We start from the raw sequence: 18,869 nt of genomic DNA, 5'->3' as shown, positions 1-18,869 counted from the left end.
ACTGAGTGTCTTGAAGAATTCGTTGTAAGGTTGCAATAACAGGCAACTTGGGCAAAGCAGGAATACAAAAAGATAGTATAGGATAATAATACTACTAATAATAATAATACTAGAAATAATAAATGAAGAATCATAAGGATAAAAGAAATAATTAATTAAAAATTAATAGACATAAAAATCTATCTATATAAATTAAATAAATGAAAGAATTAATGGATGAGGCTTCGATCAAAATAAAGGACTAGATTTGGGGTGAGTCAGACAGCAAGTTAAACCTTAGTTTAGATATACTCTATAAGCACACAAAATATTAATGTAAATACAGTAGTTCTATCTAACTTGCTATTACAATGATTTTTTTAAAAAAAATATCAACTCTATATTTACTAGTAAATATGTGAAGAGCACACAGAATTCAATTTAAGAATTAATTCACAAACTGTAAATTAGTGACCTGATAAAAATTGATCTTGATAAATAATATTATCAAATTCTAAGAATTAATCACACTATAATTTTCTAAGCAGTTTTATGAATCAATGAGTTATACAATTGATACTAGATTATTAATAAAAATTAATGAATAATTTAAATATTTAAGTTTTTATATAAAGAGTATATAAAAGTTTAATGTACAGAAATGGCTTTTCAGACAAAGAGATAAAATCTTAAAAACTGTGAAGAGTATTAAGAAGTTCTGGAACTACTATCTACAACCTCAAACAAAACTCACAACACTGGGGAAAAAAATAAATATACAAGATGCAGAATTATTGTTATATATTTAAATATTGATAATATTATTAAAACGTACTATCTAGAATTATGTATTTTATTTAATTTTTTTTTAAATTCCTCCCCCAATTAATTAGAGTAAAAATCAAATGTATACCCACACCCACCCACCTATACACACACAAAAACAAAGGAATTTATGTTTAAAGACTTTTCAAAGCAAGTAAAAACTAGGAGCAAAAATAATAGTCCTCCTCCTCCTCCCAAACCCATATATTTATTATAAATATCAATAACAAGCAACCTGAACATCAAGCATTGTAATCATACAGGCAGAGGCACTTAATGCTATTGTAATATCACAAAAGCAGCACAGTTTAAAGCTGAATAATTGAGACTTTTTCATCTATCACTGGAGAAGGGTGGCTGTTCCCGTTTACGCTTAGAGACTGACTTCCCGAAATCAGTAGGCATTGGCACTTGGAGATTCTGAAGAAGGAGTCTCCCAGAGTCCCAGTCATCAGCATTATATGTGTGTTCCTTGTGGACTACTTGTATTTTGACTAGATCCTTCCAGCGATAAGGAATGTGTGCATGTCGCAGAGCCTCTGCAATGGGTTTCAAATCTCTTCATTTACTAAGAACATCAGGAGGGAGATCTGGGAAGACAGCTATAGCAGAGCCTTTAAATGACAAGGAACCCCAGGATATGGCAGCATCAAGGATTGATTTTCTCACGTGAGAGTCGGGTATCACAGCCAGAATGTCCCTTGGACATTATCTTTTATTATTGCGGGAAGAGCCCAGTCTGTAGGCAGCTGTTATTAAAGGAGCCACCCCCACCTCCAATTTTAACTCATGAGTAAGCCACTGTGATAGAAATGTAGAGAAAGTTCCGGAATTGGGGCCAAAGACTCATCGAAGCACGGGAATTTAAGGTGAGCTTTACGTGAAGAGGATTCCAAGGCTAAGATTGGGGACTGTAAGCGTTCATTTTCTGACTTAAGAGCCTGGTAGCCATTTTGTAAGTTAGTGCTTATTTCATATGCTGAGTCCGCTTTTTGTGTAACAGTTTGCATCGATATTTTTTATTCAGTCAGTTGCTCTGAGAGTGGCATAAAAAGAGCTGACATGTTGGCCATCAGCTTCTGTTCCATTTTATTAAACAGTGAGGTAAAAATCTCATCTTGCGATTGGGGGGGAGGGGGCTGCGGGCTTACCAGGGCTCGTTCTGTTGCCATGTTGTTGCTTTCTTCTTCACTCTCCTCACTGACAAAACCCTCAGAAGCTCGGGCATAAAGATCAGGAATATATTTAGAGTCCTTTAAAGCTGGCCCTGACTTGTTTCCCTTCTTACTTCCCATGTCAGAGATAGGTATTTAAAAGTTCAGATCGCTTATTTATTTGGCTTAAGGGGGCTGAGGAAGCAGAGCACTAAATTAGGCGTCCATCTGCTTCAGCGCCGACGCCATGCCCCCCAATTCCATTATTCTTGAGGACTGCGCAGTAAAAATAGTCATATTTTAGTTTTCACCGCTGCCTCACCACCAGAAGTGATGGAGCAATGTAAATGGAACTATTAAAGTTTCTATCAGTCTGGGTCCAGACTCACATTTTAAGTCAACACAGGGACGGTTCACAGATGGATTAAAAAATCAAGTCCAAACATGAAAGTCTGCCTCCTGTCCTGCTCCCGTATTCACCCTGTCCTCTGGCATCTCTGAGGCATCTCAAAAATCCTTCTGCTGCACACCTTCCATCTTTCTGGGCGTCTGAACACAGGAGCACACAAGTGAAGCAGATTGGTGGTATGAACCCGCCAATCCACTCTAGGTGCTTGCTGGTATTCCTTTTTTAACAAACTGCCCAAAGCGCATGAACGCATATGCGCATGGCCACTAAAATGTATGGAAAAAAAGAAACCCAAACCACGCCAAGAGGACGGTGTGCAACAGCTATCTGATCGTGCCAAAGCATCTCCTGCATGGGAAACAGGTGGCTCGCATGGGAGCATCTGATCAGGATTCGCACATTCCATTTTTAATTGGGCCCATTTGAGATGCCTTCCGTGTGTCCGAAGCTGCTGGTCTGGACCCAGCCTCAAAGATCCATTTAGTGTTACAGTTTTGAACAAGAAGCAGATGAACAAAGTAATGCATTGGGTTTAAGCATTCAGATAAATGGCTCGTTTTGCTTTGTTATCAGTCACTAAGGACTGAACGGGTACACCCCTTGCCTACCGGTATTGACAAGCACCACATTGTTTGATTCCTAGGCTAACTCAATCTTAAAAGCTCATTGTAGAGTCCAAAATCAATGAAGACTGCATGCAAGTATCGTATTTTTCGGACCATAAGACGCACTTCCCCCCCCCCAAAAAAAGTGGGGGGGAAAGTGTGTGCATCTTATGGAGCGAAGGTACGTACCTTCCTGGGGGGGGCGATCCGCTGCCTCTTTCTCCGATCCGGTGCTTCCCCCGCGCCTCCCTGCCTGGCTCCATCTTCTTCCAGCAAGCCCTGGGATCGCTCCACGTGACCCCACCGCAAACCCAGCGCTTCGCGAGCGCCGGCTGTGGAGGGGGCAGTGTGCTTCCTCCTTGCCTGTGTGCCTGGCTCCACCTCTGATGCTTAAAGCAAGCGCTGGAATCGCTCCCTCCGCCCTCCGATCCCAGCGCTTGCTTTAAGCATCACAGCTGAAGCCAGGCACACAGGCAAGGAGGAAGCACGCTGCCCCCTCCACAGCCGGCACTCGCGAAGCGCTGGGTTTGCGGAGGGGGCGGGTGCTTCCTCCTTGCCTTTGTGCCTGGCTTCAGCTGTGATGCTTAAAGCAAGCGCTGGGATCGGAGGGAGCGATCCCAGCGCTTGCTTTAAGCATCAGAGGTGGAGCCAGGCACACAGGCAAGGAGGAAGCACGCTGCCCCCTCTGCAGCCGGCGCTCGCGAAGTGCTGGGTTTGCGGTGGGGCTACGTGGAGCGATCCCAGCGCTTGCTGGAAAAAGATGGAGCCAGGCAGGGAGGCGCGGGGGAAACGCCGGATCGGAGGCAGAGGCAGCGGATCGCCCCCCAGGAGGAAGGTGCGTCCTATCGTCCGGAGCGCCTTATGGTGCGAAAAATACTGTAATTAGAGTAGGAAGGGTTCCCGGATATTTTTTAAAAACCACTGAACACTTAAGTATAAAACTAAGACATCAAAGTTCAGTTTGCATTCATACAATAGCTACTAATCAAACACTGTAAGAATTAATGTTACTACCAAACTGTGAAGCAAATGCCTATTATAAAACGAAATAAAGGAAAGATGCAGTTGATAAAAGCAGAGGCCAAACACATTTCTACAACCAAAGCACAGGGGAGGAAAAAGAATCTTATCTGGGGCATGTAGAACACTAAAGGTAAGCATAACGATACTGTTAATTATGCAGTCCTTCAGTGTTTGGTGGGTCCCAATGATTCTATGTCCTCCATCTGCTTTTGCTGTGCAAATGCATTTGACTCATGGGTGGCCAGCCAACAGTAACTTTAAAATGTGAAAATAAGCATTTCTCTCAGTTACTCTCTACATTTTAAAGAAATATTCTCACAGCTGAGTGAGCTTTGACAGTAACAATATTTTATCCAGAACAAAGTTCGAGTCCAGTGGCAACTTTAAGCCTAACCAAGTTTCATTCTTGGTATAAGCTTTCATGTGCATGCACATTTCTTGAGATACATTGAAACAGAGTTGACTAACCATTATATATAGGCTGGGAGGGGTTAGTTGCCAGGAAGGGCTTGTTCTGTGGCTTCAAATCAACATGGCTACCCACCTGAAAATATTTCATCCAGAAAGGTATGGTGTCAGTCTGATGAAATCCTGGAGAAAGTCCAGAAAAGGGCAACTAGAATGATTAAAGGGCTGGAACACTTTCCCTATGAAGAAAGGTTGAAATGCTTGGGACTCTTTAGCTTGGAGAAACGTCGACTGCAGAGTGACATGATAGAGGCTTACAAGATAATGCATGGGATGGAGAAAGTAGAGAAAGAAGTACTTTTCTCCCTTTCTCACAATACAAGAACTCCTGGGCATTCGATGAAATTGCTGAGCAGACAGGTTAAAACGGATAAAAGGAAGTACTTCTTCACCCAAAGGGTGATTAACATGTGGAATTCACTGCCACAGGAGGTGGTGGCGGCTGCAAGCATGGCCACCTTCAAGAGGGGTTTAGATAAAAATATGGAGCAGAGGTCCATCAGTGGCTATTAGCCACAGTGTGTGTGTGTGTGTGTGTGTGTGTGTGTATATATATATATATATATATATATATATATATATATATAAATTTTGCCACAGAGTGTTGGACTGGATGGGCCATTGGCCTGATCTAACATGGCTTCTCTTATGTTCTTAAATCCTCTATAGCACTGCCAGAATGCCTGCTTCCAAATGACACCTTTCTCTTGTAATTCAGCTTGCACCACCATTAAATACCATTCAAGTACATTTGCTGTCACAGCTGTATGCAACAGTCAATTGTTATCATGCTGTAATGCTTTGGGCTGGAGGGGTGGGGGGTCACAGAATACAGCAGGGTAATTTTAAACAATATTTTTTTCCTCACATCCATATGAAGTGAGAAAAACACTGCCATAAGAAGCGCAACAAAAGATATATGCACAAAATGATTTTTTAAATTTCAAATTAGATACAAAATATAATTTGGCACTGCCATTTCATAAAGACTAGCCACACAAGACTGTATGTGTCTGTTTTGTTACGCAAAACTCTGTGCATAAATGGGACCCATGTGATTATAAAACATGCATCACCCGCAAATGCTGCATGCAACACCCCAGAATCAGCTACTTGGATAGTAGATGTTTGCACACAGATCTTCACAGCTACATTAAGCTTCATGCAAGGGTATGTAGACTGGAGGCATTGTTCTGGTGCCAAAACAATACATTAATCAGTCTGCCAATCAGCTTATAGCCTCAATTTTGAACTTTTCCTAACCACAGCTAACATGATTATATTTTATTTATAAAATTATTTTATGCCCTGCCTTTCTCCCCAGTGAAAACTGAAAGCACCTTACATCATCCTCCTCTTCCACATTTTATTGTCACAAAACCCTGTGAGGTTAGGCTGAGAGAGTGTGACTGACCCAAAGTCACTCAATGAGCTTCCATGGCATAAGTGGTGATTCGAACCTGAGTATAACAGTTACTACTACAACACTCTTAACCTTTCCTGTCCGTCCTTCCGTTCAAAAGCAACATGGGCTGAAATGGAGCAACATTCTTCCCTACCACACCACACAAGAAAAGCAAAAATGCAAACATTAACTCTGCAACAGGGTGCATGTTAACCACGGTTAACATCATCTGAGTGTGTTTTTGGTCTGAAACTGTTACTTTAAGCTGCTCAGTGGTCTGTTTTTATGATCTAGCTGGGTCAGTAATGCAAGGTTTTAATTAACAATTTCTAATGTTTTGCTTTGATCATGTTTTATTTTGTAAGATGCTTCAGGCAGGTTTCCCTGGAGAGGTGACATAAAACTGTGCCAAATAAATAAATGATCAGAGAAGTGAGGGAAGGGAGCTGTGGCACAGTGCAAGAGCCTCGGCTTTGAATGTAGAAGGTCTGAGTTCAATCCCCTGCATATCCAGTTAAAAAAAGGAACAGGTGGTGACGTGAAAGACCTTTCAATTTCAATTTCAAACCTTTAATGGTATAGCATAAAATACAGAAAATAGATTTGGATAGACAAGATAAGTCAGAATTGAACTGAGGTTAGACATAAAATCAAGCATAGCCAGAGTTGTGTTGGAGAATGATGGCCAAAAGACCTCTCCTTGAAACCCTGGAGAGCCACTGCCAGTCTGAGAAAACAATACTGACCCGATGGACCAATGGTCGGATTCAGTATAAGGCACTTTTATGTGTGTTCACCCAAGTCCCTTTGGGGGGGAGGGGTGTTAAAGCACTGTATATATTTCCCCCTACTCTGTATTCACCAGAAATTGTTGCAGAGAAGAGAGGCAAGATAACATGAGTTGTGTAAATAGCCTATTTGGTGTCTGCGTCAGATAATTTTTAACATCACCCTTCCGGTTTTTTCCCCATCAAATCACAGTTGACTTATGGCAACCAAGCACGATAGGGGATGAGAAGGTATTGAAACCAAAAAGTGAAAAGAAGGGAGTGGGACACAGGAAAAATTATATGAAAGGAGACAGAAATGAATGAAAAATGTGTGGAAAAGAGGGAGGGAAATTAAGAGAGGGAAAGGTTGTTTTATCTTGCTGCAACACTCTACTACTTTGCAAGATCTGGCTGAGCTGGGTGCAAGGAAAGGGGGGGAGAGAGGTATTAGAGAAAACAACAGGGATGTGGCAATTACTGGAGCAGCTATCAGCATGATCTGTTAAGGAAGATTGCTTGAGGCTTGGAGGAAAGAGAAACATAGCCTAGGGGTGTCATACCTAAGGCCCAGAGCTCCTACCCTGCCTGCAAGCCAACAACTGGTGCAAGAGAAGGAACAGGAGGCTGCTCGGGGGAGGGAGGGAGCGGAGCCACTCCAATTGCAGCTTCAGCGTGGTAGAAAAACCTTCTCTGCAGTAGTCAAGCAGAATAGCTTTGCTTCAGTGGCAGCCTCACTGGTAAGATAGGGAGTCACCACAGCTGCATTCATGCCAGCTCAGGGTTCCAAGCTAGGGTTGCCAAGTCCAATTCAAGAAATATCTGGGAACTTTGGGGGGTGGAGCCAGGAGACTTTGGGGGTGGAGCCAGGAGACTTTGCGGGGTGGAGCCAGGAAACTTTGGGGGTGGAGCCAAGAGCAAGGGTGTGACAAGCATAATTGAACTTCAAGGGAGTTCTGGCCATCACATTTAAAGGGACTGCACAAATTTTTAAATGCCTTCCTTCCATAGGAAATAATGAAGGATAGAGGCACCTTCTTTTGGGGCTCATAGAATTGGACCCCCTGGTCCAATCTTTTTGAAACTTGGGAGGTATTTTGGGGAGAGGCACTAGATGCTATACTGAAGCTTTGGTGCCTCTATCTCAAAAAACAGCTCCCCAGAGCCCCCGATACCCACGGATCAATTCCCCATCATTCCCTATGGGAATCGTTCATGGAGGTGCATGATGGCTCTGTGGGCGGGGCTTCCCCCACCGACCAGCTGGCTAGGGGAGGGGGGAAGCCTGTAAAACCGGGGGATCCCCCTCTGGGACCTGGGGATTGGGAAGCCTATTCCAAGATGATGTTACACACCTCTCTGCTTGGCCTGCAGCTGACAGGATGCTGTCCTGGTTGGCTGTGGGGATCAGAATTTGCACACAGAGGGTGCAGACAATCCTCTGCCGGCACCTGCTGGTGGCCAGCACCACCGCCATATTCGCACCCCCCAGGCGGCGGTTGTGCTTTGGCCAATGGGGATATTCTTTGGCAGCTTCATGCACACACTGGGGGGGCCTAGTCCTGACTTTGAACGTGCAACTCAGCATTTGGCCTTCCCTCCCCCATGGACCACCTGGTGGCCTTTAGCTGTAGGCAACTACCACCTCATGGGAGGACTGTGCCAGCAAACTCCCGTTTTACTGGTCACTGGGTGGCCTGGGGCCTCTGCTACATGCATGGTAACTGCCTGTGGGGAGGGACGGTGGCTCAGTGGTAGAGCATCTGCTTGGGAAGCAGAAGGTCCCAGGTTCAATCCCTGGCATCTCCAAAAAAGGGTCCATGCAAATAGGTGTGAAAAACCTCAGCTTGAGACCCTGGAGAGCCATGAATGGGGCTGTGGCTCAGTGGTAGAGCATCTGCTTGGGAAGCAGAAGGTCCCAAGTTCAATCCCTGGCATCTCCAAAAAAGGGTCCAGGCAAATAGGTGTGAAAAACCTCAGCTTGAGACCCTGGAGAGCCATGAATGGGGCTGTGGCTCAGTGGTAGAGCATCTGCTTGGGAAGCAGAAGGTCCCAGGTTCAATCCCTGGCATCTCCAAAAAAGGGTCCAGGCAAATAGGCGTGAATAACCTCAGCTTCAGACCTGGAGAGCCGCTGCCAGTCTGAGTAGACAATACTGACTTTGATGGACCGAGGGTCTGATTCAGTATAAGGCAGCTTCATATGTTCATATGCCTGCTTCCTCTCCTCAGATGATTCAACAGCCTTCGGCCAAAAGCATATGCTGCTGCATGGGGGTGGCACAGCTTGCTGACAATCTTTGGCTTGAGCCCCCAGTATCACCCCACCGTGGATAGCCAAGCAGCCAAGGCTTGCCCTGGGTGCAGCTGTGCACCTGGCTTCTGCCCCAGGGGGGGGGGGGGGTAGTTCATCTTGTCTTCCCAATTTCCTTCCACGGTGGCTTGAGAGCAGGCAGGAGTTCACCACACCCTACACTCAGCCCAGGCTCACAACACTGGCGGCAGGAGCAGGATGAGGAAAGGGTTTGCCTAGGGTTGCCAAATCCAATTCAAGAAATATCTGGGGACTTTTTGGGGGGTGGAGCCAGGAGACTTTGGGGGCGGAGCCAGGAGACATTAGGGGTGGAGCCAAGATCAAGGCTGTGACAAGCATCATTGAACTCCAAAGGGAGTTCCGGCCACCACATTTCAAGGGACGGCACACCTTTTCAATGCCTTCCTTCCATAGGAAATAATGAAGGATAGGGGCACCTTCTTTTGGGGCTCATAGAATTGGACCCCCTGGTCCAATCTTTTTGAAACCTGGGGGGTATTTTGGGGAGAGCCACTGCATACTATACTCAAAATTTGGTGCCTCTACCTCAAAAAACAGGGCCCCCAGAGCCCCAGATACCCGTGGATAAATTCTCCATTATTTTCTATGGGAATAGGTCTCCATAGGGAATCATGAGTACCCAGCAGACATTTCTCTCCCCTCCTCCCCCCGCTTTCTGATGACCTTGAAGCAGGGGGAGGGCCTCCAAACTGGGGGATCCCCTGCCCCCACCTGGGGATTGGCAACACTAGGTTTGCCCCCTCCCCCGGCAACAAATAAGTGTCTGCCCAGCACTGCACTGCTAACTCTCCAGTCCACCCATGTGGGTTCTTCTCTGCACTACGACCCCCAGTCCATGGGGCATTGCAGTGAGGACACACCTCCTTCAAAGGCCTTTAAGTTGCACCTGAGGTGCACTGCCCCCCCCAGGTAGGCCACTGGGTACCACCCAAGTCCACAGAACATCCCAAATTTCCTAATCATCTCCTAACAGAAGAGAGACACCACCAGCTTTGTCAAGAGCAGGGTAAGAGGGAACCCATGAATATACTATTCCAACTCACAACAGAAATGTCTGCACAAGAAAAGTCAAATGTAAAAACTGTCTGGCATCCCCCCCCCCCTTTTTAATACCAGCAATAAAGAAAAATTGGGCTAAACCCAGCAATGCACTAACACAGGCTTGCCAAATCCCTCCGCCACTGTGGCAGGGGTGCACGGAGCACGATGACATCACCCAGAAGTGACGTCATCACACTGGGGATGCTATAGGACTCACGATAAAACTCTATCATACCATAGAGTTTTACCACGATTCCTAGAATGTCACACCAGAAATGATCTAGGATTCGTGGTAAAACTCTATGGTACCAAAGAGCTTTTAGTGCAATTCCAAGAGTGCCAGGGACAGCATGTGCCAACAGGGCTCTTTAGGGGTGGGGATCTTCCATCGGCCTGCTCCCTGGCGGTAGGGTGGGGCCCTCCCAGGTGGGGAATCCCCCGCCCCTGGTGGGAGCTTGGCAGCCCAAGCTAACAGAATAAAAAGGGGGAAATGCCAGGTGATAAATCCAGGCTTGTAGCTATGTGGGGCCCCCCAGGGTCCTGTCCCCACCAATTTACCTGCAATGTAAAGTTCCTAGCCCCACTTAGCACCAGCCCCCTTTGCCCAGAGTACCCCATCACTCCCACCTCTGCTGCCTCCAAGCACAGTCCCCCCACTGCTCCCACCAAGCCTCACGCTGCTGCTGCCTCCAAGCAGTCACTCATCACTCCCACCAAGCCTTGTGCCACCGCCGCCTCCAAGCACAGCCCACCATCACTCCCAAGTCCCCCATCACTCCCACCAAGCCTTGTGCTTGTGGTGGCACCCCCCTCCTCTCTCTCTTTTTTTTTTTTTAAACACCCAGCCTGAAGGCAGACCTCCAAACATAATGCCGCCTCTCTGTAAGCCAAGGCCAGACTTAGGGTTGCCAAGTCCAATTCAAGAAATATCTGGGGACTTTGGGGGTGGAGCCAGGAAACTTTGGGGGTGGAGCCAAGATCAAGGCTGTGGCAAGCATAATTGAACTCCAAAGGGAGTTCTGGCCATCACATTTAAAGGGACGGCACACCTTTTCAATGCCTTCCTTCCATAGGAAATAATGAAGGATAGGGGCACCTTCTTTTGGGGCTCATAGAATTGGACCTCCTGGTCCAATCTTTTTGAAACTTGGGGGATATTTTGGGGAGAGGCACTAGATGCTATACTGAAAATTTGGTGCCTCTACCTCAAAAAACAGCCCCTCCAGAGCCCCAGATACCCATGGATCAATTCTCCATTATTTTCTATGGGGATAAATCTCCATAGGGAATAACAGAGTTCCCAGCAGACATTTCCCTCCCCTCCCCCCGCTTTCTGTTGACCCTGAAGAGGGGGGAGGGCCTCCAAACTGGGGGATCCCCTGCCCCCACCTGGGGATTGGCAACCCTAGCCAGACTGCTGGTGTGACTGGGGGGGGAGGATCCAAATTTCTGCTTGGGGGAAGAGGGATGCAACACACAGTTCAATGTCTCATCCACCGGGTGTCTTCCATCCCTACCAATTCAATGTCTGCGGGGGGGGGGGGGGAGAGTACTTTAAAAAAAAAATCAAAACACATAGTTCAAGTTGTGGGTGTTTTATCTGTTGCTGCTTTGAAGAGAGCAGCTGGATTTTTCCCAGACCTGAACTCAAGGACACCATGTAACGGTGGTCAAAACAGAGGGGTAATAGCTAAAAAATGCAGTTTGAAGTCTCTGGATTTCCTAATAATTAGGGCTCCCACAAAAACTGTGCCCCACTAAACAAAAATCCTGGCTGTGGGCCTCACCAAATGAAAAATTCTGGCTATGATGACTAATTATCAAAAGTTCCCTGTTTTGCCATGTAGGTTTTGTCAGCGGGAATCAGAACATTCACCTAATGTTATCCAGCACTAGGTGAATGTTTTAATTCCCCCCCCCATGAAGCCTGCATGGCTAAATGCATAGGGACTTTGCATAATAGATCAGTCATCTATCACCTGGCATTTTTCCCTTTTTTGTTCTAGAAATAACATTATGCCATTTAGGGTATGTGTTCAAGCGATGTATCCGTGTTCCCCCACACTCCCCAAGCTAATAAATCCCACCCTGTTCACTGGGGATGCCTGCATGGAGCAGAGCGCATGGTTCACTGCTGGTGCAAGGGGATCTGTGCCAACCTGTCAGTCAAATTTTAAAAAATCAATTTTCAAGCGAAGCAATACAATATTAGGGCTATTCTAAGTTATATTAATGGATGAACAGCATTCCTAATCTTTTTAAATGCTTACAAGGGTTTTTTTTTCCCCTTTTCTTTTCCTAATGCTTCTGATTAATTCAAAGCTATGTCAAATAGAAGAAAAAGCTATCCGCTTGGTCCAAAACTAATCCTGCTGTAAGAGCAATATTTGGCTCAATAGCTCAACTCCAGGATTATCCAGCAGCCTCTTAAACCTTTTAAATACAACCGGTGTTAAGATGAGCTAAGCTCTTAAATCGTGATCGTATCATTAAGAGTGACATGTCACAGCTTTCTTTCCAGCAAAATGCAGGCTGAGGCAGCTTAAAAGGGGGACTCTGCTTGACCACTACAACAAAAGGTTAAAAAAAAGTATTTTATGGATTTTTGCAACATACATTTTCAGAAACTATACGCACTTATGCAAAATCCCTTTTACCCCTCTGTTCACTTCAAATTGCATTTGGACTACATTCAGGCTTCAAGATAAACCATTAGATACCTACATTTAGACACCACTTTTACAAGAGTCCTATATTTTAGGAAGGAACAAGCCTGCCCTGTTTGGAGTTTTCAGCTGACCCCAAAACTCCATTAAACCAAGATTCCGATGAGCATCCCAAACTGAGTGGAGAAGAGAATCAGTGTACAGATGATTCACCTGTCATCTGTCACAATGACCCATAGCTATCCAACCCAGGGTGGCGGAAGAGTCCAATGGAGAATCTACCTAGTCTAACAGCAACTTCTTCTCCGCAATCCGCTCTCTTTTTACAAACTGCAGCATTTTCATATTTTAAAGTCTCCTTTGTCAGGAAGTTTGAATGGACACTCCACTTTCTAAATAGTCCAACAAAAACTTCCCTGCCTCTGAAAGATCCCTACAAAATGAATTCAAAAGTCGATTCGGGTGGGTAGCCAAGTTGGTCTGAAGCAGCAGAAAAAAGTTTGAGTCCAGTGGCACCTTTAAGACCAACAAAGTTTAATTCTTGGTATAAGCTTCTGGCTGCATAACACAAAAGCTTATACTCAGAATTAAAATTGGTTGATCATAAAAGAGTCTGAAAGGAATAAGCCTTTCTTATGTTTTGTCAAGCCCAGAAACTTTCAGTGGTGTGTGTGTGTGCTAACAATGAACCATCTCCTAGATGGGAAGATGTCAGAAGCTTGTGTAAGATTTACTTTGCAAGAAACTGCATTTTCCTTCCTTTTTCTGTATTACATTGTTCCCTGTGCAGGTTTCCCCAACAGATCTTCATTTGTGCATGCAGAATAATTTTTTTTTTACAATTTGTGCTTTGCCTGTCCTGTCCCCACCAATTTATGGATTATTTCCCCCATTCAGCTGTCTGTTTAGGGTTGCCAGCTCTAGGTTGGGAAATACCTGGAGATTTTGGGGATGGAGCCTGAGGAAGAGGGGGGTTGGGAGAAGGGAGTTCAGTGGGGTATAATGCCACAGAGTCCACCTTCCAAAGCAGCAATTTGCTACAGGTGAACTGATCTGTGTCACCTGGAGATCAAGAAGAAGATGAAGAAGATAGAAGATATTGGATTTATATCCCGCCCTCCACTCCGAAGAGTCTCAGAGCGGCTCACAATCTCCTTTACCTTCCTCCCCCACAACAGACACCCTGTGAGGTAGATGAAGATATAAGATTTATATCCCCCCCTCCACTCTGAAGAGTCTCAGAGCGGCTCACAATCTCCTTTTCCTTCCTCCCCCACAACAGACACCCTGTGAGGTAAATGAAGATATTGGATTTATATCCCGCCCTCCACTCCGAAGAGTCTCAGAGTGGCTCACAATCTCCTTTCCCTTCCTCCCCCACAACAGACACCCTGTGAGGTGGGTGGGGCTGGAGAGGGCTCTCCCAGCAGCTGCCCTTTCAAGGACAACCTCTGCCAGAGCTATGGCTGACCCAAGGCCATGCTAGCAGGTGCAAGTGGAGGAGTGGGGAATCAAACCCGGTTCTCCCAGATAAGAGTCTGCACACTTAACCACTACACCAAACTGGCTCTCCAAATCTTACAAAATCAACTGTAATCCCAGGAGATCAGCAGTCACTATCTGGAAGTTAGCAACCCTAAATCTGCTCTAAATTCAACCTACCAGACAGACTTGGGGAAAAGGAGGCTGGGACCCTCATCTTACTCACACACTCATGTTGAAAGGATGAAGTATTAACTGGAGCAGCCCATCTTCTAAAAACAAAAATTCTCCAGGTAATGGCAAGGGCTATACATTTTTATTTATTTGGTTCAAGAGTATGACACATGTACAGGGGTCCAGGGAAACAGTTTGGGAGCTATAACAATCCCTGCCACCCAAAGTTTGATCAAACCACAGCTTTTAACCATGTGAGAATGCAGCCCTGGCATCTTCATTTATCTTCTGAGTTCAAAAATGCAGATATGGAACGTAGTGAAGAAAATCCAGAAATTCACTTCTTTCAAATTATAGCAAGAAGCAGAGCGTCACTAAGACACTGGCATAGCAGCAAGCTATCTTTTCTTCAACTTAGATATGGGGAACCCAAATTTGTTTCATATTAACGTTAACTTACAGAAAACACCTACAGATAAATACAAGCTTTTTACAATGTGACTGCAGTCTGACATCAAAGTAATTTTTTTCTTCATTTGGCCATTACATAACATGTCATTCCACATTTACCTTTATGTGAAATTCTAGGTTTTCATCCATGGAATAGATGTGATCAAAGATGTCATGTGCAATTCTTGGAATTATTCCCATCAGCTGTGGGTCATGTAGCTTCCCCTAAAGAGAGAAAAAGGGGGGGAAAAAAGGAAAAAAAGTTGAAGAAACCATGTTAGAACATAACATAAGAACATAAGAGAAGCCATGTTGGATCAGGCCAATGGCCCATCCAGTCCAACACTCTGTGTCACATAAGAACATAAGAGAAGCCCTGTTGGATCAGGCCAATGGCCCATGTGGCGGAACCGGCCCGATTCTGCCTTCAGACCCGGTCCCGTCAGCTCCCTATGGAGTCGCCAACTCCTGGAGGGAGCTATCTCTCCTCCTGCCCCTTGGGCTCGCTGCCACCACCTGCTCAGTCCCGGGGTTCAGATTGAGAGGAACAGGACTCCCAATCCCCCTCTCCTGCTATGAGGCTAGGCCTCAAGGTCCTCTGCCACCCTGCACTTGGGTTTCACAGAGACCTCAGCGCTTCCTTGGGGCACCCCTGGAGGATTGGCACCTTATCCAACTGCATGCCTTCCCCCCCCTTCACCTGGGGCCCCCTTCTCAACACAGCGTGGTCTAAAGCGGTCTGGGGATCTATGTGGTACAGAGATTGACTGCCAGCATTTAAAACAGAAAAAAAAACATTTATTTAAAAGAGAAAAATATAGGAAAAGAAAAACACAAAACAAAAACAGTTGCATTTAAAAAGTTAGCACAGCACAGCACCACACAGCAAAGCCCAGCAAACAGCATAACAAAATAAAGGTGGTTTTTAAACGCATCGTATTGTCCCTGGTCTATACTTGATCTGCCTAAGAGAATGACTTACTTTGTCTTACTGCCTGGAGCCTCCCAGGCAGGAGCCCACAGGCAAGCAGCCTCCCTTCCCGAGCGCCTGCTGCAAACTGAGAAACTCTTCCTGCCTAGCACATGGCAAGAACAACAGCCCTTCCTGCCTCTCTAGGAAACTTTCCCCCTAGCGTTGTTGGTTTGGCTCTGGAAGGGAGGGGGGGAGTGAGGGGAAGGCTACAAAGCCTGCTGAATGGATTTACTGATCCCTGCCTTTTTGGATGAAGCACCAACACTCTCAGATGGCGTTTCTCCACAGCCCATCCAGTCCAACACTCTGTGTCACATAAGAACATAAGAGAAGCCCTGTTGGATCAGGCCAATGGCCCATCCAGTCCAACACTCTGTGTCACATAAGAACATAAGAGAAGCCATGTTGGATCAGGCCAATGGCCCATCCAGTCCAACACTCTGTGTCACATAAGAACATAAGAGAAGCCATGTTGGATCAGGCCAATGGCCCATCCAGTCCAACACTCTGTGTCACACAGTGGCAAAATTTTTTTGTGGCTAATAGCCACTGATGGACCTCTGCTCCATATTTTTATCTAAACCCCTCTTGAAGGTGGCTATGCTTGTGGCTGCCACCACCTCCTGTGGCAGTGAATTCCACATGTTCACCATGGAGGAGAAAAAAACTCTTCAGTAAATGTATATTTAACACTGCAGGTACCAACTTTCTTTCTAGTGCATGTCTAGAGGCATCTGAACGAACACAGGTACTAACAGTTTATACAGTCTCTTAAATTTGAAAGTTCTTCACATGCTTCAGTGCATTCTGCCCAGCACAAGTATCCTGTATACTGGAATAATAGTGCAGCCTTACATACGTATTATTGTGCACACTTCATACATCGGAAATTGTCATATGGTGATCTGCAAGGCTATGGTACAGGGGAAATGACTTCAAACCAGGTCTCCAACTCCATATCTACAGTTCTTTTCATATAAACTCCCTGTCCCATTCAAATCTGCAATTCTCCACTATCCCATCCTGCATCATTCTTTTGCTCTAAGCCAGAGATAGGCAACCTCTGGCATCTATGCCAAAAAGTGGCACACCAGACCATTTTGCCTGGCATCAGAGATATGAAGGCTGGGAGGGAGAGCTGTCAACTTCCAAGTGGTGCATGGAGATCTCCTGGGATTACATCTGATCTCCATGTGACAGAGATCAGTTAACCCATGAAAATGGCTGCTTTGGCAGTTGCACTCTGTGGCATTATACCCCACTGAACACCCTCCCCTCCCCAAACCCTGCCCTCCTCAACCTCTACCCCCAAAATCTCCAGATATTTCCCGGTCCAAAGCTGGCAACCCAATTGGGAGAGGGAACACGGAATGCTGGAGGGTATGCCCTCCAAGATGTCTTCTCAGTTATTCTAATGGAGATGTGGGGGTTTTTTTTGGGGGGGGGGAAGCAAATGAAATATGTTCTCTTTTGAAATGAGTGGGGATGGATCCAGTGACCCACTGATGCAAGAACTGCATCTCTCTCCCCCCTTCCCCTCACCCCAGCATCAATTGCTGCCCCCTGCAAAGTTAATTCCTGAGGTTGCAGCATTCATGTGGCTTAAGAAGAAGAAGATGAAGATATTGGATTTTTATCAAACAGTCCTGTGGGTTGGCAGACTACAGTGAGGGGAAGAAGTGAAGAAAAAAATCACTCCTCCCTCTTCTATTGCTATAGATCTCCAGGGATGGAAGAGCTGTTCTGCTCCAGGACAGCATTTTGAGAAGCATTTGTGGATACAGCAAGGAGGATAATCCTGCTCTACGGAAAGAAATAATTCCACCCTCGGGTTGTGAAAGCCCCTCTGGCCACTAGCAGGGGATGGGGATCTGGGTGGCCAGAACCAGGCTGGGAAACTCTTGGAGATTTGGGGATGCAGCTTAGGGAGGACGGGGACCTCACTGGGTACAATGCCAAACCTCCCTTTTCTCCAGAGGAACTGATAAAATAAGCTGTAATTCCAGGGGATCCCCCGGTCCCACATGACAGCTGGAATACCTATTCTACCCATAAAAATGCTCTGGAGTCTGAGCGAGCAAAGCCTTTAGCTTTTAATGTGTGTGATGTCCTTTTGTCCTTGTTAACAACTGCCCCCTCGCTTTCCTGTATGCATCCCTGACTTGTTACAGGTTAAGAGTTTTATAATCCTGCCAGGGAGGTCATAATGCTGTCCCTTAACTGCAAAACACTGGAACTGCTGAGTGTTTATATTCCTGGTTTTAGGGAAGAATTATAAGCAAGCCTTCACTATATTGCTACAACAAAAATAAGCAACAAAGTAAAGTGGGGGGAGGTATCTTCATTACTGCACTGAGGAAAAGTTAGAAATTATATGTCAGGAGTGTCAAATGTCTGCCCTGTGGGCCAGAACTGGCCCTCCCAGGGCTTCAATCAGGCTCGTGGAGCTCCTTCCTCCCCCTCCCCCACTCCCGCCCTCACCCTTTGAAGCTCAGAGGCTGCCGAAGTACCCTGCTCTTTCTGCCTTGTCTTTGCTGGCTGCAGCAGGAAGCAAAGCTGCAAGGAAAATATGGAATGGATTTTCCATTAAGGTCTCTGTGCCCAGATAGATAGGGCTCAGCTCAGAGACCTTAATGGAAAATCCATTCCACATTTTCCTTGCAACTTTGTCTGTGCTGCAATGTGTTTCAAGTCCAGCATTCCTATGGCCAGCTGAAGTTCTTGCTTCCTGGAGTTATGTCCTTGCAAATAAAGGACTGATGCTTTGAGCCAGCTTGTCTCTGCTGAATGGTCGTGAAGACTGCGGAATGGACATGAAGTACTCTACTCTGGGAACCCAAAGCCATATTACACTAGAGAGCCACTGCCAATCTGACTAGATGGGGGGAGGGGAGAGACGCTTGCAATGCCCAGCCGTTTCATATTTTCGTAGACAGAGCATTTTCTATTTTTAATTTTTGCTGTGATCCTTGTGCTTTTTCTCGATGTCTTATTTTAAAAAATGCATTGCCAAATCCCACTATTCCGCCACCTTTCCATTTTAAACAAAATATTGCAAGACCTTTAAGCATTTGTATTTTTAAGTTAAAAAAAATCTTTGTGTTTGTGTCCTTT

The 18,869-nt window shown here is 45.6% G+C and overlaps 1 protein-coding gene across 1 annotated transcript in view; it reads right to left on the bottom strand.

Moving 5' to 3' along the window:
- The window catches only part of KIF5C (kinesin family member 5C), a 170,370-nt gene that overhangs the window by 82,009 nt on the left and 69,492 nt on the right, over positions 1-18,869 (bottom strand). The window contains exon 4 of the mRNA XM_060257215.1: positions 14,903-15,007. Within this exon, the coding sequence (XP_060113198.1) occupies positions 14,903-15,007 (105 nt within the window). The remainder of the gene's footprint in view (positions 1-14,902; positions 15,008-18,869) is intronic.

The sequence above is a fragment of the Heteronotia binoei genome, chromosome 16 (genome assembly GCF_032191835.1).
Source record: "Heteronotia binoei isolate CCM8104 ecotype False Entrance Well chromosome 16, APGP_CSIRO_Hbin_v1, whole genome shotgun sequence".
NCBI classification, from domain to species: Eukaryota; Metazoa; Chordata; class Lepidosauria; order Squamata; family Gekkonidae; genus Heteronotia; species Heteronotia binoei.
This window is presented reverse-complemented; position numbering and strand designations above follow the sequence as displayed.